The sequence below is a fragment of the Lithobates pipiens genome, unplaced genomic scaffold (genome assembly GCF_037356315.1).
Source record: "Lithobates pipiens isolate NorthernLeopardFrog02 unplaced genomic scaffold, aLitPip1_a1.2 Scaffold_30, whole genome shotgun sequence".
Classification (NCBI taxonomy): Eukaryota; Metazoa; Chordata; class Amphibia; order Anura; family Ranidae; genus Lithobates; species Lithobates pipiens.
Window position 1 is genome coordinate 10,248,578 of NW_027507791.1, and position 23,896 is coordinate 10,272,473.

At 43.7% G+C, this 23,896-nt stretch overlaps 2 protein-coding genes across 5 annotated transcripts in view; one reads left to right on the plus strand and one right to left on the minus strand.

Annotated features, from left to right (window-relative positions):
- ENTPD5 (ectonucleoside triphosphate diphosphohydrolase 5 (inactive)) overlaps window positions 1-921 on the plus strand; it is a 71,585-nt gene extending 70,664 nt beyond the window's left edge. For all 3 annotated transcript variants that reach the window (XM_077463679.1, XM_077463678.1, XM_077463677.1), the window contains 2 exons: window positions 161-276; window positions 351-921. In XM_077463679.1, coding sequence (XP_077319805.1) covers window positions 161-276; window positions 351-434 — 200 coding nt within the window. In that variant the 3' untranslated portion in view covers window positions 435-921. The remainder of the gene's footprint in view (window positions 1-160; window positions 277-350) is intronic.
- A 3,263-nt stretch (window positions 922-4,184) lies between these two features.
- The window catches only part of COQ6 (coenzyme Q6, monooxygenase), a 28,194-nt gene continuing 8,482 nt past the window's right edge, over window positions 4,185-23,896 (minus strand). For both annotated transcript variants that reach the window (XM_077463676.1, XM_077463675.1), the window contains exons 8-13: window positions 15,155-15,217; window positions 9,773-9,880; window positions 6,783-6,985; window positions 6,522-6,637; window positions 4,391-4,557; window positions 4,185-4,302 (exon numbers count right to left, since the gene is read on the minus strand). In XM_077463676.1, the coding sequence (XP_077319802.1) occupies window positions 4,273-4,302; window positions 4,391-4,557; window positions 6,522-6,637; window positions 6,783-6,985; window positions 9,773-9,880; window positions 15,155-15,217 (687 nt within the window). In that variant the 3' untranslated portion in view covers window positions 4,185-4,272. The remainder of the gene's footprint in view (window positions 4,303-4,390; window positions 4,558-6,521; window positions 6,638-6,782; window positions 6,986-9,772; window positions 9,881-15,154; window positions 15,218-23,896) is intronic.

Genomic DNA, 23,896 nt, shown 5'->3' on the forward strand with positions numbered 1-23,896 from the left:
TGTTTTTATAAATAAAAGTTTTATGCAAATTCTTCTGAAAGCAAAATTGCACCATCTGAAGCTCAGAAAGGCCAGGAAAAGGTTGCATCAGAGACGTTTCTCTTTAGATATGGAGGGAATGTGTTATGGCAAACTATGAAAAGCTTGCGTCTTCCCACAGTGTGTGATCACATGACCAGCGACTCATCTCACAGCCACTTCCTGTGTATGGATCTGACCTACATCACCGCTCTGCTCAGGGAAGGCTTTGGCTTCGAGGACGGAACCGTTTTGCAGGTAAATGCACTTTCCTGATGCTCATTTCGTGTTTTTTGCACCTTCTAAATCACATTTTGGCTTTTTCATTTCAGCTAAGCAAAAAAGTGCGAAATGTGGAGATGAGTTGGACGCTCGGAGCCGCTTTCCATGTGTTGCAGTCCCTGTTACTGTTGTAGTAGCGCCAGCAGCAATATCAAAACCCAGTGCCTTATCATGAGTCTTATGACACACCTTAGGATTTAGCCCAAAAATGTGTTTCTAAAGGTTAAAGTGGAAGTAAACCCTTCTATCGTTTTCAGTCAAGGAAGCTGCCATCTTGGCCTCTAATGATTCTTCAACTGCCATAATGCTGCACATGTGATCAGTTATGAAACCAGCTATTGGATGGTTTGAAAGTTTGGTTGAGAGCACAACCAATGTGAAAGTTAGCATTTCCGGCATGCCGGGAATGTAAGTGTTTTTTTAAACTGGGTTTACTCCCGCTTTAATGTTCTCTGATTAAGGGAATAGAGAGTTCGTCATAATTGTATATTCATGTCCTAATCTAGAATAATATGCAATTTGCACTGACCATCTCTAACCAGCTGCTCCTTGTTGCAGTACTGGTATTTAATTTATTAAAATGTAACAATGACTAAATAAAATTATTTAATTTGCTGTAAAGTGCTTTGAGTCACTGATGTCTGTCACTTTTTAGCGGTGCTTGTGTCAATGGGTGTCAGCCTGAAAAATCAGGCAGTTCAATTGAATTTATCCCGTTTCTCCATGGATTGCGGTGAGTAAGTTCTGTACTCCATCTGCTTGTCACAGCCCAGCAAGAAGCACAAGACTTGTCTGTATGGGATGTTTAAAAACACAGCTGTGAGGAGAGTGGGTATTTGGAGTCATTACAGGCAGGTGACAAAAGTCCTTGAAGAAGAAAGTTCACTTTAAAAAAAATAAATGCACATTTTTTTTTTTTTGCAGGTAAAAAAAAAAAAAAAAAAGTGCAAATAAATTATTTTCCTCTAGTAGGGAGCTTGGAAGGCATTGCACCAGCGATCAACAAATCAATGATGCCATGCAGGTCTCCTGTACACGGTCAGTGTATACGTGTGCCCGTATATCCCGTATGGGTAAGCCGATTCTCCCTGACAGGAAGACTCAATCAACTACCACAGCGCCATGGTAGTTCATTCAGAACTACAAGCCGACAGCCACTAAAGATGTTGGGGCTTGTAGTTCATTCAGACACCCAGAGCTGTCTTTAAATGACGCGGCCATACTGTTTTTTTTCAAACAGTGACAGCTAGTACAGGGAACTTCTCCCCGTATTGCTGCCACAGAGAAGGGGGCTACAGCACCCAGAACACGGTACATGTTCATCCAATTTTGGGGTGGAATGTGTAACGTGTTCCCAAAGCTGAACTTATCCTTTAAAAACCAAATGGACTATACGCACAGGTGTCAAACTACAGCCCTCCAGCTGTTGAACAAGTCCCGTGAGGCATAGCAAGGCTAACAGTTACAAGCATGACTCCCGCAGGCAAAGGCATGAACTTGTAGTTCTGCAACAGCTGGAGGGTCGCCAGTTTGACACCCCTGCGATGGGATATGTCTCTAAGATATAGTGCCACAAGGTGCTTGTGCACCTTGGGGCAGTCAGTTCCAGAAGAGCTGGAAGGGACTCGGGATGCTGTTCCCTTTCTTCATGTCTTCCACAAAGTGTAGCAAGACATGAGACTCTTAATCTTAAAAATAGCTCTCTACTTTTGTGAGTTTCTATTAAAACAATGTGGTCTGCTGAACAGCTCTGGAGTAGCCCAGCTGTGTGCGGTTCTCAGGGTAGAACACCGCTGGTGGATTTCAGAGCTTCCTGGTAGACTTGGGGACATGCAGAGTGAAGAGATGTCACCTCTGGGCACTTAGTCGGATGCAGCATTGGGGCCCCTTCATCAGTCCATCTGGCCTGAAGGAGTATGCATGTTCCAAACGCATGCTGCATCCACCGCTAGAGTACCCGGAAGTGGTGTCATCTCCTCGCTCTCTGCCTGTTCGAGTCTATCAGGAAGCTCTGTCACCGCTGTCCTACCCTAGGAACCCCACACAACTGAACTACAGCAGAGCTGCTCAGTGGACCACATTGTTTTAACGGCACATCTCTCTCTACTTTTGTGAGTTGCCATTTTAAAAATAAGAAGTGTTATGGCTTGCTACAGTTCGAGGGCATTGTTGCCTTTTTATTCACATTAAAAAATACAGCTGCCCTCCACCTCCAGTGCAGGTAGCAGCATAGCTAGTCTTAGGCAGGTGATGAAAAATTATATAAGCTGCGCTAAACCATAAATACCACATGAAATTCTATAAAAGGTAAGAACCCATTAAGCATGAACTCAATAATGTGCAAACATCGAATAGACCTATTGCACCCTATCTCATAAGAAATTGGGGGATATAGGATAAATAATAGTGATCAACAATAAACAATATGATAAACGCCCAATGTGTTAATTATATAAACGTGCAAATTTCAACAAAGTCCTTGTTAAATAGAAATATAGATGAATGAAGAATTATCGGATCTTCTACTGTGTGACAAGTGCTTGATCCACCACCATAAAACCAAAATCACTCCTTACCAGAACTTCATGACCCCCCACTACAGAGGGTCACATACAGCATGTAAATGATCTCCCACTTCAAAAAGGACCTCAGCTGCTCTCCTCACTTCACCGATGTCGTGACCAGATTATCAAGCAGGCATCCTTAATCATCTCCCATATGTTAAAACATCTCGCAGATATATACCAGTTGCATGAAAAAAAGATGAAGCTCCAATAGTGTAAAACCCTTTAATATAGATTCAAATATAAAAAGGTAAAATTGCACTTAGAAAAGCACAAAGGAAAGATCAGCCTTAAAGCGGGAGTCCACCGGGACTCCGCGTTTTTTTTTTTTTTTTTTTTTTAAAAGCCAGCAGCTACAAATACTGCAGCTGCTGACTTTTAAAATAGTCACACTTACCTGTCCAGCGCGCCCGCGATGTCGGCACCCGAAGCCGATCGCTAGGTCGTCTGTCAGGTCCTGCCGCCGCGATCTTGGGTATGGGAATCAGGAAATGGAGCCTTTCGGCTTCATTTCCCGGTTCCCTACTGCGCATGCGCGAGCCGCGCGGCGCAATCCGGACGGTCCCCGCTGCCTCTGGGAACTGTTTCCCAGCAGGCAGCGGGGCACTTGCGCAAAGGGGCGGGCAGTTGCGGAAAGGGGCGTAATCTACGCCCCTTTCCGCAGACAGCTATCCCGGAAGTGGGTGCAGTTACCTGGATAATCCAGGTAACTGCACCCCCCCCTCCCCCCTGAAAGGTGCCAATTGTGGCGCCGGAGGGGGGGGGATTTCGATGAGCGGAGGTCCATTTTAGGGTGGACCTCAGCTTTTAGTCCGTTACGCCGGCCTTCCTGGATACAACTCCTTCGCACGGGGTGATGTTAGCGAATCGCTCATCCCTACGCGTTTCGTAAAAAATTACGTCATCCAGGGGGATAGATTGCGATTTCCCTTTCCTTATTTTCCTGCAAACTGTTTGATTCCCCCATCAACGGTCAATTATTCATGGGGAATCCCTCCTAGTGGAGGGGGGCACAGGGATTACTGCTAGCGGCTATAGTTACTGGCAATAGTTGCATGTTAAAAATCCAACATGCTGGTTGTACCCAAGGAGAACATATAGATCGACTTGGGTATAATCAGCCTGCCCATAGATGGATTAAATCTGGGTCTATCCCTGCTGAATTGGCCGAGATTTGATCCATCGATGGCCGGCTTAGGCAATAAGTGATGTTCTTCAAACCCAGCTGTAATTCTAATATGGATATAAGCTCAGTCATTATTTTTACACTGCATTCATTTGACTGTTTCATCTGATGTCATAGGAAAAAAATATTTAAAATCCGTGTAAAACATATCTTTATTATAAACAAAATATAACAAGAAATGATGGCCAATAAATTATATATTGATCGTCATTGGATGAAGCATCATTTACTGGCAAATGCGATGATCTGTTCCTGGAGGTGAAAGAAAAATACAAAGTTAGATGAGCCCACACACCCCACCTAGTCACCAACAGCACACGGAATGTGGAAGACAGCCTACCTTTATTGGTGTCACTGCATTTGTAGCTTGGAGACCAAAAGTGCGCAGAAGAACAATTGGGGGCAGTTTTGTGTTGTATAATCTTTTCAGCATGTCAATAGCAGCCATTAAAGGGAGGTTCTGGCGTTGCCGCTCTGTCTCATATGCCAGGAGATGTCTTGTGGATCCTGACAGAAGAGAAACGTAAAGACTATTTAGATCTGCAGAGGTTCCTATAGGACAGCAGAGACCATGAGAAGACCTGTGTAATGGAGAATCAGCACTGCATCCAAAGTGTAAAAGGGAGAACAGCTTGCGGCTTGTAGTTCTCAGGGTCACAATGCTTAAACAAGGATGTACACACTGCATGGGAAGCACAATGACGGGCACTCAGATGCTGGTATGTGCACTGATAATAACTAAGCAGAAAACTAGTCTATTCACACAAAAAATAAAAATCTAATACAAATGTGTTTTAGTACATTTTTACATTGAGAATACAAAATGAAGGAAGCCATTCTGGAGACAAACATTGGGGCTGCAAACTAAAAATGCTACTTGCCACACTGTCTCCCCCTTGCCTAAAGCAGATGAGGACTTCTGACTTTACGGTTACATTCCTGTTATGCATACTTGTTTCAGGTCAGTAACACAAAAAAAGGTATTGAAGTCAGAGGATCCCCAAAAAAAAAGTTTGGCACCGTGCATTATTAGAAATGGCAACCTCATTTTTCTCTTAGGAAAGCATTATTATAAACCACACCTATAGCTTTCATTCCCCACTCTATAAAAACCCATGCCCCATCTGCATCCATCCCTCCATAAATTCACATCCCTATCTGCGTCCAACGCAGCATAAAAAATAAAAAAAAGCCTCTATCTGCGTCCATCGCTCTAAAACAAAGCGTGCCTCTATCTGCGTCCATCGCTCGAAAACAAAGCATGCCTCTATCTGCGTCCATCGCTCGAAAACAAAGCGTGCCTCTATCTGCGTCCATTGCTCCATAAAAGAATAAAATATTACAGCGCACACATGCAAGAAAGACATTTACCTCCTGCAAGGCTATTTAAAACACCTAGATAGTTTCAAAAAATATGGGTATTTGGTCACACCGTATTGCTATATTGTGCTTAAGCCCACTTACTGTGACAAAGTACCCCATGATTAGTATCTCCTACACTATCCATAGATTGGGAGATCCTGGGGGCTTTAGCTCCATAAAGGTCTAGGTGTTTTAAATAGCCTTGCAGTAGGTAAATGTCTTTTTTTGTATGTGTGCGCTGTAATACTTTGTTGTATGGTCTTATGGCTGCACCATCTTTAATGCATCTTTTAGGGTGTGCCCCCCTCCAAATATCTTGTTCATCGTTCCATAAATTCACGCCCTTATCTGCGGCCATCTCTCCATTAAAACCACAACCCTAGCTTTATTCATCACATCACAAACCATGCCCCACCTCTCTATTGCTTCATAACCACCCGCTAACTTTATCCATCGGTCCATAATGCATGCCCCTACAATACCTTGAAAACTTATTCATACCCCTTGAAATTTTCCAAATTTTGTCATGGTATAATCAACCTGTTAGAGTCTGCAAGAGACTGGGGCGGAGGTTCACCTTCCAGCAGGACAACGACCCTAAACATACAGCCAGAGCTACAATGGAATGGTTTAAATGAAAGCATATTCGTGTGTTAGAATGGCCCAGTCAAACTCCAGACCTAAATCCAAATGAGAATCTGTGGCAAGACTTGAAAACTGCTGTTCACAGACGCTCTCTATCCAATCTGACAGAGCTTGAGATATTTTGCAAAGAATGGGCAATAATATCACTCTCTAGATGTGCAAATCTGGTAGAGACATCCCCAAAAAGACTTGCAGCTGTAATTGCAGGGAAAGGGGGTTCTACAAAGTATTGACTCCGGGGGGCTGAATACAAATGTACCCCACACTTTTCACATACTTGTAAAAAATGTTGAAAATCATTTCCTTCCACTTCACAATTATGTGCCGCTTTGTGTTGGTCTATTACATAAAATACATTTACGTTTTTGGTTGTAACATGACAAAATCAGTGAACCAAGCTTATAACGCCATATACCACTCCATATCTCCTGGGAAGCTCTATGACATCTCCGTACTGCAGTTACCTAAATCTCGTCCATCAAATGCAGCACTGCTCAGATGATTGAGTAAACTGGCCACATCAGCGAAGCCCATGTTAACACCTTGTCCTGCCAGCGGGTGGACTCTGTGTGCGGCATCTCTAAAAAAAAAAAAAAAAAAAAAAAAAAAAAAACAATATACAAACATTCTCATCTCTACATGTCATCTAATCAGAGCCGTTAAATAACCTACTGTCACCTCACCCTATTAAATAAATAATAATCATCTAATGATTGTCACCTTACCCAATTAAAGCCACCCGCTGGCGCACATATTCAGGGGCGTGACCCAATCCCAGTGGAAAAGCAGCCCTACTCTTCTCCCCAACAGCGGAGACGCTGGGAGGAAGCTGACGTGCGGGAGTTCCACTTGGCATGAGGAGAGATACGACTGAACGGAGCACTGAGTTGGCGGAGGAGATGAATTCTGAGTGGTACTCGCTGCTCCACTGTGAAAAGACAGAAGATGGCAAAAATCAATGTTTAAAGTAAAGTATATGTAAACCCTAATGATAAAGTTCTCTTTTGTTCCCTTAAATATATCATTTAATGTTTTCTTATATCAGTTTGAGAAGTGCAAAAAAATAAATATAAAAATCTGTTTATTCGCTAAAAATCTAGTGTGGTCCTGTGCCAGTGCGCTCTGCAGTCCTGTCTTAAACACTTATCAGAAAGTGCAGACTACCTCCTCCTTGTGTTATGGAGAGAGGGAGGTCTTCTGTAGTCCCCAACACACTTCCTGTCCTAGGGTAACAACACTGCCCCTCTATAGATACAGTACAGTAAGTGAGCATTGTCATCCTAAGACAGGAAATGTGTTACTCAACAGGTAAAACCAGGATCACCAGGTGAAAATAAAGTAATCATACCCTGAAAAAAATAAAAAAATTAATGCAGCCACTAACTACATCTGGAGGACTAGACATTTGTAATTTCCCAACTATAGGACGTCCTTAGGTTGAAGTGTTTATACTGGGATAATACCTGGAGCTACAGGCATAGTCCTGGTATCTTTATCAGCCTGCGATTCCCTATTTTGTAAAAGCCATACTAGTGGCTGATTAGCAGCTGGATTGCTTTTACAAGCACCTTCTCCAGGCTCTCCTGTGTGATCAGAGAGCCCAGGATCTGATCCGGTGCTTCCACCGGGTTACCACGGAGCCAGCCATGGACCAGATGGTCCCCGGCCATCTCTTTGCTCCTGGGAGGCCGGACATGACGTCATGAAATGACTTCCGACACTGGCAGATGTAAACACTGCTATTTTTTTTTCTAGGAAGCAGAGATCAATGTTTTTTTTTTTTATCTCATGCTTTGCAGGGTAGAGGAGAGATTTGGGGTCTTATGAACCCCCCATAAAAAAAAAAAAGGAGGACCAGTTATTACTTATTTCTATCACAAGGTTTACATTTCTTGTGATAAGCATAAAAGTGATCCAAAAAAAAAAAAAAAAAAAAAAAAAAAAAAAACTTAAAAGGAACTGTGTAAAAAAAAAAAAAAAAGTAAATGAATTCTAGCACTAGACCTCTTCTCTAAGGCTGCATTCACACCTGAGCGTAGCTTTTTCAAGCGTTTTTTACCGCGATTCGTGGCGTTTTTTACCGCGATTGCGGCGTTTTTTACCGCGATTCGCGGCGTTTTTTACCGCGAATTTGTGCAGGGCAAAAGGTCACCAATGTTAAGCATTGCAGATACAGCGTCAAAACGCCCATAGAAACGCTCGTTGTCGCGCTAAACTCTCGAATCGAGCGTTTCCATTAGTTTCTATGGGAATGAAAACGCCCAAATCAGCCCGATTCGCGCGACAAAAAAGGGTCCGGAACTTGTTTGAGCTTCAGGCGTAGGGCTTCAGGCGACTTGGAGTGGAGATGTGAACCATCTCCATTGAGAATAATGGATTTTTTCCCCTCCAGCGTTTTGTAGCTTCAGGCGTAGGGCTACAAAACGCTCAGGTGTGAATGGGGTCTAAGTCTAAACTGGTATCCTGTAAAAATATTTAAAGTGTCACAGAGTGTTGTGGAAATTTTTATGTACTGTAGTTTTGCGCCATTCCACAAGCATTTTCAATTTTGAAGCGTGACATGATGGGTATCTATTTACTCGGCATAACATCGTCTTTTATATTTGAACAACAAAAATTCTGGTATATACTGTGTTTTTTGCATTCAAATTTATTAAACTGTATTTCTGTTGATCATGACATTGTAATGCTGATTTGTTCTACAATAATCATTTCGGTTAAAAAATAATAATTGTGTATTTTTTCCAAAAAAATTGCTGTGCAAATACGTTGTGACATAATAAATTGCAACACCCACCATTTTATTCTGAAGGCCAGAGCCTCTGCTTGAAAAAAAATATTATATACATATATTTGGGGGTTCTACGTTTTCTAGCAAAATAATGTTTTTTTTTACATGTAGGACAGAAATGCCAGAATTGGCCCGGTAGGGAAAGTAGTTAAAGTGTTAAGATGTTTTTTAATATTCATAATTACCTATGTGGATGGATCATCAGACATATGCTGCAGCTGTCTCCCGCCGCCTCTTCACTGAGAGCCGAGCCACTGAACACCGCCGATGGGTCGGTTCTCTCCCCTCCCCGAGCAGAGAGATGCTGCCCATCAGTCAGCATCTCTCCTGCTCATCTCCTCCATGCTCATTGGAGTGCTGAGCTGTGGAGCAGCCATCAATGGCTTGCTGAGACTGCCATCAGTCAAGGCACCTGGCGGATCCAGACTTCGGAAGTTGGGATGATATGCTGCCTCGACTGAACTTGGTGACGAGAGTGGACTCCAGACTGCTCTCCGCTGAAAACGGGTCAGAGGAGTGCAAAATATATTGCACTCCTGTGACCCAGAGGAGAGGCCCAACCTAAAAAGCTCAGGCTGGACTTCCCCTTTAAAAGGCAATGCACAGCCACCGCAGGGCGCCAAGTTCCTCAATTCCTATATGCTGTATGTCCAGTGTTGGAAATCTCATGAATCGGAAGAGCCATGCTTTAAAAAGCCAGCTGGGTGTGGTGTGTGCCTTACACATGGAACTGCAAATGTATGCAGAACTGTGTTCTTAATATAATGGTAAAATCAGAATTTAATCCATTCCCCTATGCTGGCTGATTTTGGTGCTGGGGTATATTTTGTATTGTCTGTTGTGGATGTCATGGAAATCATGATGGACAATAACTACATAATCTATGCAATGCTTCAAAACAAAAAAAAACAAAAAAGTACTTACAAAAGCTGAATTGACAGCATCAACAAAGTTTTCATCATCCATGTTAAGAAGCTCAGCGGCATGTTCCGGAGACGTGGACCAGACTAATGAACTGCAAGTGTCTGAAACCTGTCAAGAGGAGGCAATGATGTGGACGGTCAGGAAACTTGCAGGGTGAGGAACACAAGACATGTATTAACCACCAAAGCCCCGGACCATTTGGCTGGCCAAAGACCAGACCACTTTTTGCGATTCGGCACTGTGTCGCTTTAACTGACAATTGTGCGGTAGTGCGTCATGGCTCCCAAACGAAATTTACATTCTTTTTTTCCCCACAAATAGAGCTTTCTTTTGATGGTATTTGATACCTTCCCCAAGGTGCCCCCATGTTGAGGGCACGCGGCCTGGTATGGCTCTGGGGGGGGGTGCTCGCTCGTCCCCCCCTTTCCTGGCCGGCCGAGTAGCGTGCTCGGACAAGGGTCTGATGTGGACCTTGGGGGGGACCCCCACGCCGATTTTTTCGGCGTTGGGGTTCCCCTTTAAGTCCATACCAGGTGGCGGGGCCAGCGACGCATTCTTCGCGGGCCCCGCCTACCTGGAGACGTGCTCAAAATGAGCGGAACTTTTTTCCGGGCGGGAAAAGTCCGTTCATTTCAAAAGTACGGCGGACTGGCACACACACGGCCGGATTGCATTAGCCGAAATGCAAGTCCGGCGGGAAGATTGGAGTGCAAAACTACTTTCTAAGTCTGCCGTACTTTCGGGTAAAAAAAAAAAAAAAGTCCGCCAGAGGCCACACACGGGGGGATTGTCCGGCGGACTTGAGTTTGCCGGACTTTTCCACCCGATTGTTTGATCATGTGTACGCGGCATAAGAATAAAAATCCCAAGTTTGGCACGGCCATTACTAGTTAAAAAAAAAAAAAGCCACAAAACTATCATCTATTTGGTACACGCTATAACTTTTGCGCAAACCAATCAATATACGCTTATTGTGATTTTGTTTTTTTTTTTTAAACCAGAAATATGTAGAAGAATATGTATCCACATAAACTGAGGAAAAAAAAAAAAAAAAATCACAAATTATAGCAAAAAGTAAAAAATTTAGTTTTTTTCCCAAACTTGTCACTCTTGTTTATAGCGCAAAAAATAAAAACCGCAGAGGTGATCAAATACCAAGTTATTTGGGTGCAGTGTTGCATGACCGCGCAATTGTCATTCAAAATGCGACAGCAGTGAAAATTGGTCTGGGCAGGAAGGGGGTAAAAATGTCCTGTATTGAAGTGGTTAAGTTCAGCTCATGATAAATAGGGGCAAACACAAAAGTGTTGCGTTTAAAATTTTGTGTAGATGGGCTCAGGAGGCTGCTGCACACAGAAGGCTTTTTATCTAAATGCATAGAATGCATTAAGATTAAAAAAAAAAAAAAAAAAAACCTTCTGACTTTACAACCCCTTTAAGAAACTGTACCAGGTTCTGCCAGACTATTGGGGAATAGGACCACCATCCGTCTGTTTTTTTGAGGATAGGATTGCATGGCATCCGGTGTCAGCAGACCGCCACTCTATAGAAGAGCCTGGAGGGCCCGATTGGGTCCGTCTGAAAAACTGACAGGCAGACCTGATCAGACAGCCTGTGTCAAAGGGGCCTTATGTAATGTTTTTGGTGCAGATTCGCTTTAAAGAGACACGCCATTCCCTGCTATATGAATATGGGAGTAGTCGGGATGCTTTCTTTTAAAACAATAAAGATCAATTTCATACAGAGCACTGGATCCTTCGCTTTTATTATTTTGAGGAACACCTGGTAAAGTGTCTTAATGGGCCAAGGTTGTAATTATGATGGAAAAGTGGAGTGCCCCCTTTTTCTGATGTAAAGCTGCCCGTTTTTAACCTTCTCTTTGTTCAGAAGTTGAATCCGAGGTGAGCAGATTCACTCACTGGAGTTTCACACATTTTTCTTCAATTTGACGAGCACATGGGAAACGGTGGATGCGGATATATATATATATATATATATATATCAATTCTGATTTTATTTCAAGTTTTTGTAGAACATTACACATATTTAAAAAATTCCCAACTTACATATATAATAAATACATATCTTAACTACTTTAACACAAAAAAAAAAAAAGAAGAAGAAAAAAAAAAAAGAAAAAAGACCCACAAAAAAAAAAAAAAAAAAGTGAACAATGGGGCCCCCACCCCCATTATATATATATATATATATATATATATATATATATATATATATATATATATATATATATATATATATATATATATATACACACACACATACACACACACACACATACAGTGGTGTGAAAAAGGGTTTGCCCCCTTCCTCATTTCCTGTTCCTTTGCATGTTTGTCACACTTAAGTGTTTCGGAACATCAAACCAATTTAAACAATAGTCAAGGACAACACAAGTAAACACAAAATGCAATTTGTAAATGAAGGTGTTTATTATTAAAGGTGAAAAAAAATCCAAACCATCATGGCCCTGTGTGAAAAAGTGATTGCCCCCTAAACCTAATAACTGGTTGGGCCACCCTTAGCAGCAACAACTGCAACCAAGCGTTTGCGATAACGTGCAATGAGGCTTTTACAGCGTCCTGGAGGGATTTTGGCCCACTCATCTTTGCAGAATTGTCCTAATTCAGTTACATTAGAGGGTTTGAGCATGAACGGCCTTTTTAAGGTCATACCACAACATCTCAATAGGATTCAGGTCAGGACTTTGGCTAGGCCACTCCAAAGTCTTCATTTTGTTTTTCTTCAGCCATTCGGTGGTGGACTTGCTGGTGTGTTTAGGATCATTGTCCTGCTGCAGAACCCAAGTTCGTTTCAGCTTGAGTACACGAACAGATGGTCGGACATTCTCCTTCAGGATATCTTGGTAGACAGCAGAATTCATAGTTCCTTTTATCACGGCAAGTCTTCCAGGTCCTGAAGCAGCAAAACAGCCCCAGACCATCACACTACCACCACCATATTTTACTGTTGGTATAATGTTCTTTTTATGAAATGCAGTGTTCCTTCTACGCCAGATATACTTGGACACACACCTTCCAAAGAGTTCCACTTTTGTCTCATCGGTCCACAGAATGTTGTCCCAAAAGTCTTGGGGATCATCAAGATGTGTTGTGGAGAAATTGAGACGAGCTTTGATGTTCTTTTTGCTCAGCAGTGGTTTTCTCCTTGGAACTCTGCCATGCAGGCCATTTTTGCCCAGTCTTTTCCTGATGGTGGAGGCATGAACGCTGACCTTAACTGAGGCAAGTGAGGCCTGCAGTTCCTTGGACATTGTTGTGGGGTCTTTTGTGACCTCTTGGATGAGTCGTTGCTGCGCTCTTGGGGTAATTTTGGGCGGCCGGCCACTCCTGGGAAGGTTCATCACTGTTCCATGTCTTTGCCATTTGTGGATAATGGCTCTCACTGTGGTTCGCTGGATTCCCAAAGCTTTGGAAATGGCTTTATAACCCTTTCCAGACTGATAGATCTCAATTACTTTCTTTCTCAATTGTTCCTGAATTTCTTTGGGTCTCGGCATGATGTGTAGCTTTTAAGGATCTTCTGGTGGACCTTACTGTGTCAAGCAGCTCCTATTTAAGTGATGCCTTGATTGTGAACAGGTGTGGCAATAATCAGGCCTGGGTGTGGCTAGAGAAATTGAACTCAGGTGTGGACAACCACAGTTATAGTATGTTTTAACAAGGGGGGGCAATCACTTTTTCACACAGGGCCATGATGGTTTGGATTTTTTTTCACCTTTAATAATAAACACCTTCATTTACAAATTGCATTTTGTGTTTACTTGTGTTGTCCTTGACTATTGTTTAAATTGGTTTGATGTTCCGAAACACTTAAGTGTGACAAACATGCAAAGGAACAGGAAATGAGGAAGGGGGCAAACACTTTTTCACACCACTGTACATATACATACATACACAGAATTCTAGTTCTGTTTACATTACACCATATGTGTTTTTATCACACATTTACTTTAGGAAAGCCAGCCATACACGGAGTGAATTTCTTTCCTGCAGCCACAGGTTGCTTGATTCCCCCATCAATAAAGACAGTGTTGATGCGGAAATCCCTCCTGCTGGGCCATTGTCTTCTGCAAGCGAGGGAAGCTACCCCCACTGAGAGAAAAAAAGAGTGATTATCGCAGCAGCTAGCGATAATCGCAAGATAATCCAGCAGGCTGGTTGTACCCAAGTCGATTGATCAACTTGGTACATTTAGCCTGTCGATTAACTGATCGAATCTCCACCGGGTTCCTGCCAAACAGACCTGAAATTCTCACAGTGTATGGCTGGGCCTTAGTGTATTTAAAGTGATAATACACCCTGAATGCCGCCTTGAAATTACACTACTTCAACGCCGCTGGTCTGTGCGATTTTATGTGTGGCTTGCCAACATCTGTCCGACTTCATGCATAGATGTCAATGCAAGTCTCAGATAAAAAAAAATCGCCAAACATAGTGCAAAAGCCTATTTTAAATCGTGTGTCACACCTATTTGAACGGTTCCATAGGTACAAATAGGGTAAAAGAACACAGGGAAGGAAGCGCTAGCTAAACGTAGTATCCCAGTAGAAATGCTTTAATTACAATTGATTAATAACACTCACGAGATAAAAACGCTCATCTGCTGCTGGATATGTAGATGTGGATTCCTCATATATCCGACCTGCAGGACTGCTGGGAGAGGAGGATGGCCCGCTCGGGAGCCTGGAGGAGCCCCGGGAAGCCGCGTTAACCAGCGTGGAATGCACACCGAAAGGATAGAGGACCGGATGAGAAGACAAGGCTACACGCTCGGAGCATCCAACTCCTTCTAGAGGCCTCCCAACCTTCTGCTCTGCATGTCCATTCACACACAGAGCCGCAGTTTGGCCCTGCCCCCTCTCTCTCCTCATTGGCTCAATAGCTGTAATTGACAGCAGCAGCAGCCAGTCTCATCCACTGAGGAGGGAGAGTCCCCAGAGAGCTGAGACTCTGATGCACATCACTGGATCATGATGGGACTCAGGTAAGTATTAGGGGGCTGCTGCACACAGGTTTTTTTAGCTTCATGCATTGAATGCATGAAGGTAAAAAACAAACTTGAGCCATTACAACCACTTTAAAGTATATATTTACTTAATTCTGTTAAATTGTTTTCCATTGATAGTCTTTGGTATTGTTTTGAGAGTGCCGCACATTATTAATAATTAGAAAAGTGCTGAGCACACTGGACGGTGACATTGGCAGACACCAGGGGCAATCTAGAGACGGTCAGCTACCATGACTGTACATAATACATTTTTCTCTAACCAGTTAAATAAGAACACAAAACGATGAAAGAAGGATCTTGGCTATTCCACAGCACAAAAAACACAAAACTTACGGGGAGAAGCGCAATAGGACCAGTAGGAAGGAACCTCTGCCAGGCTACATTGTTGTCGGTGAGCTACAAGAAATAAACACACAAACACAGACATGACTATTCCAGCTTTGGGGTCATTGCAGGATAAGAAGAGATAAAAACAGAAATTTTACGGAGGCCATCTTGCATGGCTAAAAAGACTAGTGTTTCCCCGAAAGCAAGACCTACCCTAAAAATAAGACCTACCTTGGTTTTCCAGGAGGGCTGCAATATATAAGCCCTACCCCGAAAATAAGCCCTAGTTTGAAGTGGTTGTCTCCGCCTCTTGTCCTGTCTGTCAGTGCGGGATCTCGGGCCCCCCCCCTCTCCCTCTGCAATGCTCGGATCATGGAAGAGAGCTCAGGCGGGCTATGGAAGCCTAGAGCGGCGCTATAATAAGGTACCTGACACAACAGATAGCAGAAACACACACCTTTCCCACCATATACTACTGTAATAGAGAGGACTCTAGCAGCCCACACCCACTTTTCTTGTATCTTTTTTTATTATTATACACGTATTATTTATATAGTGCCAACTGTTTATGCAGTGCTTTACAATGTATAGGGGGGGGGGGGGGGACAATACAGTTCAATACAAAAAGGTACCGGAGGGCCCGGCTCATAGAGCTTACATTCTAAAGGGAGGTGGTGGTACAAAAAGGTAATAGCTGCAGAGAATGATTTGATGGGGGTGGCTCAGGGACAGTTAGGTGGGTGTGGGATAGGCTTCCCTGAATAAATTAGTTTTCAGCAAACTCCTAAAAGGTGGACAGGGTTTGGGGCCGATCGGATATACTGGGGCAGGGAGTTCCAAAGGATGGGAGAGGCTCTGGAGAAGCCGAGCATGAGAGGAGGTAACAAGGGAGCTAGAAAGCAGGAGGTCCTGGGAGGAGCGGAGGGGACGATTTGGACGATGTCTGCAGATGAGGTTGGCGATGTTAAGGATGGCCTTGTATGTTATGGTTAGCATTTTGAATTTCACACGGTGGAGTAGGGGGGAGTCAGTGAAGGGATTGGCAGAGAGGAGCAGCAGTCATGGATCGGTTAGTGAGGTGTATTAGTCTAGCAGCAGCATTCATAATAGACTTAAAGTGTTTGTATGGTCAATTTTTTAACTTTTACCTACAGGAAAGCCTATAATAAGGCTTACCTGTAGGTAAAAAAAATATATCCTAAACCTGTACGGTTTAGGAGATATTCCCCTCGGTATGCGCCGCTGACTGCAGCGGCGCATGCGCACAAGGGGGTTCTCTCCGTGGAAATCCGGCAGCGCTCGTGCGGCCGGACTGAAATCTCCCGCGCGCATGCGCGGGAGTGACGATATCGCGGCTCCGGCCACTCACAGCGCCGGAGCCGCGATACCCGGAAGAGACGCCGAGGGAGCATGTCGGCTCCCTCGGCGTGGATCGGGCCAGATGTCGGGGCCTCGTTCTAAGGTAAGTATTTCATAATGAGCTAGTATGCGGTGCATACTAGCTCATTATGCCTTTTGCTTTGCAGGTTTAAAAAAATAAAAAAATAAAAATTGCGGGTTTACTACCGCTTTAAGGGGGATAGCATGGGTAAGAGCCGGTTCACACAGCGGGCGATGCGAGGCGACACGACTCGCCTCGCTCTCGCAAGTCGCCCCCGTTCTGTACAATGGAACCGTTCTGAGAGCTCCGACTCAGAAAAAAGGTTCCTGTACTACTTTTGGGCGACCTCGGGGCGACTTGCATTGACTTCTATACAGAAGTCATCTGCAAGTTGCCGCTGAGGTCGCGGCGAGGCAAGTCGTGTCGCCTCGCATCGCCCGCAGTGTGAACCGGCTCTAAGGGTAGGCAATTAAGGAGAGAGAGTAAACAAACAACAAAGACAAACAAAACACATCGTACACATTACATTGTGCCAAAATATAAATACAGGTTCAAGATCCAATCACACTGCTTTGCATCCTTCAATTAAGAGAAAAAATAAAAAAGGTATGGAGGGAGGGAGAAAGGTAGAGAAGACAGCACATTAAATGGCAAGCCCTACCCTGAAAATAAGCCCTACTGTGTTTTTTGGTTGCCAAAATTAATATAAGACCTGGGCTTATTTTTAGGGAAACACGTTAACTACAAGAATGGTTATGTGATATCATTATTCCTTGTCCTGGGTACCATGCTCTAGGAGTATTCTAACCTAGCATCATGTCTAGTAGCTCTGCAGGGTCCACCCCCCACTAGAGTATACTGACCGAACAGACATCATGGTAACCAGTGTTCCAGTGTCTTCTCTCCACTGGATTATACTGGCCCAGTACAATGCATCCGGAAAGTATTCACAGTGCTTCACTTTTTCCACATTTTGTTATGTTACAGCTAGGGTTGTCCCGATACCGATACTAAAATCGGTATCAGGACCTATACCGAGAATTTGCTCCTGATGCCTTAGCCGATACCTGTGATGGGAGACAGCGGGCGGAGTGCGAGTCCTCAAGCATAGAGTGCAGGGCTTGGTGACCAGAGCCATCACATTCGGTAATGGAAGTGACGCTCCGTGTTGCCAGTGTGATGACATTCGGCGACCCATCGCAGTTTGCGACGGAAGTGACGTTCCGTTGCTGCCATCTTGCTACACCCCACACTAGTCCACACTAAGGATACACTAAGAAGGGGGAAAGCGGGCATGTTGTTACACCCACTGGAATTTTGCATTTTACACATATTTATAACAGTAAAGTGAGTTTATATAGTGAAAAACAGTACTTAGAACTCTGTGACTAGTTAGATGTTGATTTTTAAAAGCATCCCTGGTCATCTCACAGCTTTACTAATCTGACAGAAGTTCGCTGCTTTTAAAATTCAACATCTAACCAATCACACGGAGTTCCAAGTACTGTATTTCACTATATAAACGCACTTTACGGTTATAAATATGTGTAAAATGCAAAACTCTAGTGGGTGTAACAACATGTCTGCTTTCCCCATTCTTAGTGTATCCTTAGTGTGGGGTGTAGCAAGATGGCGGTGATGGACCGTCACTTCCGTAGCAAACTGTGATGGGTCACCGAATATGTTGTTACACCGTTGCTTGCTTGGAAATCCCGCCCATTTAGCCAGTGCCACTGCCAGCCATCAGTCAGTGCCAGCCATCAGTGTGCACCACCTATCAGTGCTTGTAAAAAAAAAAAAAAAAAAAGTAAGTATCGGTATCGGCACTTGTACTCGGTCCTAAAAAAGTGGTATTGGGACAACCCTAGTTACAGCCTTATTCCAAAATGGATTAAATTGTTTTCCTTAAAATTCTACAAACAATACCCTATAATGACAACATGAAAGGAGTTTGTTTGAACTCTTTGCAAATTTATAAAAAAAAATAAAAAAATCCCATGTACATAAGTATTCACAGCCTTTGCTCAATACTTTGGTGAAGAACCTTTGGCACCAATTACAGCCCCAAGTCTTTTTGAGTATTGATGCTACAAGCTTGGCACACTTATTTTTGTGCAGTTTCTCCCATTCTTCTTTAACCACTTCCCGACCAGCGCACGACGATGTACGTCGACAGAATGGCACGGGCAGGCATATTGGCGTACAGGTACGTCCAATATTCAATGCCGGCGGCGCGCTCCCGCGCTGGTCGGGACCCCCGTGAGTCCGGTCGCGGGACCCGCGGACTCGATCGCCGCGGGCATCCCCACGTTCGTCTCACGGAGCGGCCGAATGGAGGAAATGCCGTGTAAACAGCATTTTTCCATTCTGCCTAGCAACTAGTGACGCTGATCTCTGCTCCATGTGATTGGAGCAGAGATCAGTGTTCACTAAATGAAAGCCCAACCCCCCCACAGTTAGTAACACACCCCTAGGAACACTTAACCCCTACACTGCCACCCACTGGTTAACCCTTTCATTGCCAGTGTCATTTACACAGGAATCACTGCATTTATATAGCAGTGATTACTGTATAAATGACAATGGTCCCAAAAATGTGTCAAAAAATGTCCGATGGGTACCCCACAATGTCGCAGTCACAATAAAAAAAAATCGCTGATCGCCGCCATTACTAGTAAAAAAAAAAAAATAATAAAAAATTATTAATAAAAATGCTATAAAACTATCCCTATTTTGTAAACGCTATAACTTTTGCGCAAACCAATCAATAATCGCTTATTGTGATTTTTTTTACCAAAAATATGTAGAAGAATACGTATCGGCCTAAACTGAGGGAAAAAAATGTTTTTTTATATATTTTTGGGGGATATTTATTATAACAAAAAGTAAAAAATTATGCGTTTTTTCAAAATTGTCACTCTATTTTTGTTTATAGCGCAAAAAATTAAAACCGCAGGGGTGATCAAATACCACCAAAAGAAAGCTCTATTTGTGGGAAAAAAAGGACGTCAATTTTGTTTGGGAGCCACGTCGCATGACCGCGCAATTGTCAGTTAAAGCGACGCAGTGCCGAATCGCAAAAAGTGGTCTGATCTTTGACCAGCAAAATGGTCCGGTCTGCAAGTGGTTAAAGGACCTCTCGCGCTCCATCAGGTTGGATGGGGAGCGTCGGTGCACAGCCATTTCCAGATCTCTCCAGAGATGTTCAATCAGGTTTAAGTCTGGGCCCCTCAAGGACATCCACAGAGTTTTCCCATAGCCCCTGCTTTGTTTATCTTGGCTGTGTGCTTAGGTTTGTTGTCCTGTTGAAAGATGAACCTTCACTCCTGTCTGAGGTGCAGAGTTCTCTGGAGCAGGTTTTCATCAAGGATGTCTGTTTATTGCTGCATTCATCTTTCCCTCAATCCTGACTAGTCTCCCAGTCCCTGCTGGTGAAAAGCATCCCCACAGCATGATGCTGCCACCAACACACTTCACTGTAGGGATGGTATTGGCAGGTGATGAACAGTGCCTGGTTTCCTCCAGACATGACACATGCCATTCAGGCCAAAGAGTTCAATCTTTGTTTCATCAGACCAGAGAATTTTGTTTCTCATGGTCTGAGAGTCCTTCAGGTGCCTTTTGGCAAACTCCAGACAGGCCGTTGTGTGTCTTTTACCAAGGAGTAGCTTCCGGCTGGCCATTCTACCATACAGTCGTGAATTGTGGAGTGCTGCAGAGATGGTTGTTCTTCTGGAAGGTTCTCCTCTCTCCACAGAGAAAATGCTGCAGCTCTGTCAGAGTGACCATCGGGTTCTTGGTCACCTCCCTGACTAAGACCTTTCTCCCCGGATCGCTCAGTTTGGCCGGGAGGCTCTCTCTAGGAAGAGTCCTGGATGTTCCAAACTTCTTCCATTTAAGGATGATGGAGGCCACTGTGCTCATTGGGATCTTCAATGCTGCAGACATTTTTCTGTACCCTTCCCCAGATCTGTGCCTCCATACAATCCTGTCTCGGAGGTCTACAGGCAATTCCTCTGACTTCATGGCCTGGTTTATGCTCTGAGATGCACTGTTAACTGTGGAACCTTATATAGACAGGCGTGTGCCTTTCCAAATCATGTCCAATAAACGGAATTAACCAAAGGTGGACTCCAATCAAGTAGAAACATCTCAAGGGTGATCAGTGGTAACAGGATGCGCCTAAGCTTAAGTTTGAGTGTCATGGCAAAGGCTGAGATACTTATGTACATTGGATTTTTTATTTTTTTTTATAAATTTGCAAAGATTTCAAACAAACTTCTTTCATGTTGTCATTATGGGGTATTGTTTGTAGATGTTTGATTAAAATAATCAATTTTGGAATAAGGCTGTAAAATAACAAAATGTGGAAAAAGTGAAGTACTGCGAATACTTTCCAGATGCACTGTAGACACAGGTTGATTTACTAAAACTGGAGAGTGCACAATCTGGTGCAGCTCTGCATAGAAACCAGTCAGCTTCCAGAAGGGTTCTAAGTGCAGTATTTAACCACTTCCCGCCCGCTGTATGCAGAATGACATCCGGGAAGTGGTTGTGTTATCCTGACTGGGCGTCATACGACATCAAGCAGGATAACATGCCGGGGCGCGCAGCGTGGCGATTGCGGCGTGTCAGTCTGACACCCCGAATCTCTGATTGTGATGAGAAGCCTCTGTAAGAGGCTTCTTACCACGTGATCAGCTGTGACCAATCACAGCTGATCATCGTGAGAACCAGGAAGTGCCGGTAAATGGCATTTCTCGGTTTGCACTGACAGGAAGAGCCGATCGGATGCTCTCCCTGTCAGAGGGGCATATTGATTATCAGCACAGCCCCCTCAGATGTGCTACAACACCTCAGATGTGCCCCTCAGCTGTCAGTCAGTACCCTAATTAAAAACATATCTCACAGTGCCCAAAGTGCCAATCAGTGCCCAGCAGTAAAACCTGTCAGTACCTCAACATCAGTGCTGCCCATCAGTGTCAACCGTCAGTGCCGCCTATCTGCCCATCACAGCTGCCAGTCAGTGCTCACCAGTGCCGCCTATTGGTTCCCATCAATTCTACATATCAGTGCATCCTCATCAGTGCCCGTCAGTGAAGGAGAAAACAAAATTTTATAACCGAAATGAATAAAAAATTTTCAACATTTCGTTTTAGTCTGTTTAGCAAAAAATAAAAAACGCAGAAGGTGATCAAATACCACCAAAAGGAAGTTCTATTTGTGGGAACAAAATGATAAAAATTTTGTTTGGGTACAGTGTAGCATGACCGCACAATTGTCATTCAAAGTGCAACAGCGCTGAAAGCTGAAAATTGTCCTGGGCGGGAAGGGGCGAAAGTGTCTGGTATTGAAGTGGTTAAACAGTTTATTTGGCCAACACAATAAAATACACTTACAAAATGTAAAAGTAAAGTGGGCTCCTTTGACCATCACAAAAAGTGTCAGAATTCCTGCCCCTGGGGCTTCGGGTCCTCTTGCCAATCAGCAGGGGTGGGAGAGATGTGATGAGCTGATATGGAGGAAGACCTGTCATCCGAGGGTCGCAGTGGAATTCACGACTCAAATAATCAAGGGGCCTTTTGGGTCTGAGGAAGGAGTGTTGTGTGCATGCTCGGAAATGCGTAACCTCCGCCACCCTGACGTCACTACCAGTTTGTGCGGTGTGCATTCCCGAATGACAGGTCTTCCTTTACATCGCTGGTCAGCAAGGGGATCTGGAGCCACAAGGGCAGGAACTCTGCCTCTATTTATGATTGTCAGATGAGTTTGCTGTACTTCTACATTTTGTAAGTGTATTTTATTGCGTCAACCAAATAAACTGTCCAAACACTGCACTTAGAAGTGCCTTCTCTACCTCCCTCCCTTTGCCAGCCAGAGTTGCTTCTACTCTTCAGAAGGGCTGCTTCAGTGCCAGTTTTTAGTTTCTTTATTCTGCTTGGATTCTATGGTTCTATCCATACTGAGACAGGATCCCCCAGACAGAAGGGCCCCATGTCCTATGTACAGATTTTGTTTTGTTTTTTTTGTCCAAGCTTAACTGAGAAGTTAGAAGCCAATTGGCTACCATGCACAGCTGCACCAGATTTTGCACTCTCAAGCGTGCAAATCAACCCCATCATGTCTACTAGCGCTCAAGGGTCTTCCCTCCACTACAGTATATTGACCTAACAGACATGTCTATTAGCTCTCCGAGGTATTCCCTCCTCTAAAGCATGCTGACCTAACACACATCATATCTACTAGCGCTCTGACATCTTTCCTCCACTAGAGTATACTGACCTAACAGACATCATGGGGTTGATTTACTAAAGGCAAATCCACTTTGCAGTTGGAAGTGTACTTGGAAGTGCAGTCACTTCAGATCTGAGGGGAAGATCTGAAATGAGGGGAAGCTCTGCTGATTTTTTATTTTATTTTTGTTTCACAAAAATAAAGAGGCTGCTGATTTTATTATTCAATCATGTACAAGCAAAAATGCTGTTTTTTATTTTCCTTGCATGTCCCCCTCAGATCTACAGTGACGGCACTTCCAAGTGCACTTGTAGTGCAAAGCGGATTTTCCTTTAGTAAATAAACCCCAATGTCTACAAACTCTCCAAGGTGATTTGATCAGTCTCACTGCCTTAGTAATTACCACAGCAGTTTCATCTGAGGGAAATCCTGAAAACATGACCTGTTGGGGCGCCTTGAGGACTGGAGTTGAGAAACACTGCTCTACAGTATGCTGATGTAACAAACATCATGGTATTGATTTACTAAAACTAGAGCATTGAAAATCTGGTGCAGCTATGCATAGTAACCGATCATCAGCTTCCAGTTTTTTTTTTAAATAAAAGCTTAATTGAACAATCTGAAGTTAGAAGCTGATTGGCTACCATGCACAGCTGCACTGGATTTTGCACTCTCCAGTTTTACTAAAGCAACCCCAATGGCAATCAAGCACCATTCACTTCCAGAACACATCATGTATGCCCTCAGTCAATAGGTTAGAAGGTAAAAAGCAAACACATATATGGTGTGTTTTCCCACCCCTTATCCAAGGTAACCTCATCCTATGCCATGTAAATCCTCCTACCCCTTTATCCAATGCAACCTAACTGCATTCATTGGAACCTTTTTATGTGACTAAAGATGGCCATAGATGGATCTAGGCTGGTTCAGCAGGGACTGGCCAAGTTTCAGTCCATTTATGGGCAGGCTGGTTGTACTGAAGCCAATCCATCAATCAACGTCAGTACAACCAGCTTGTTGCATTTTTGAGTGCAATTACTGCCAACGGCTATAGCAACCAGCAGTGATTATTGTGTTCCTCCCAGCAGGGAAGTCTCCCCCCTGGCGAAATACAACAGCACTACAGGAGGGTT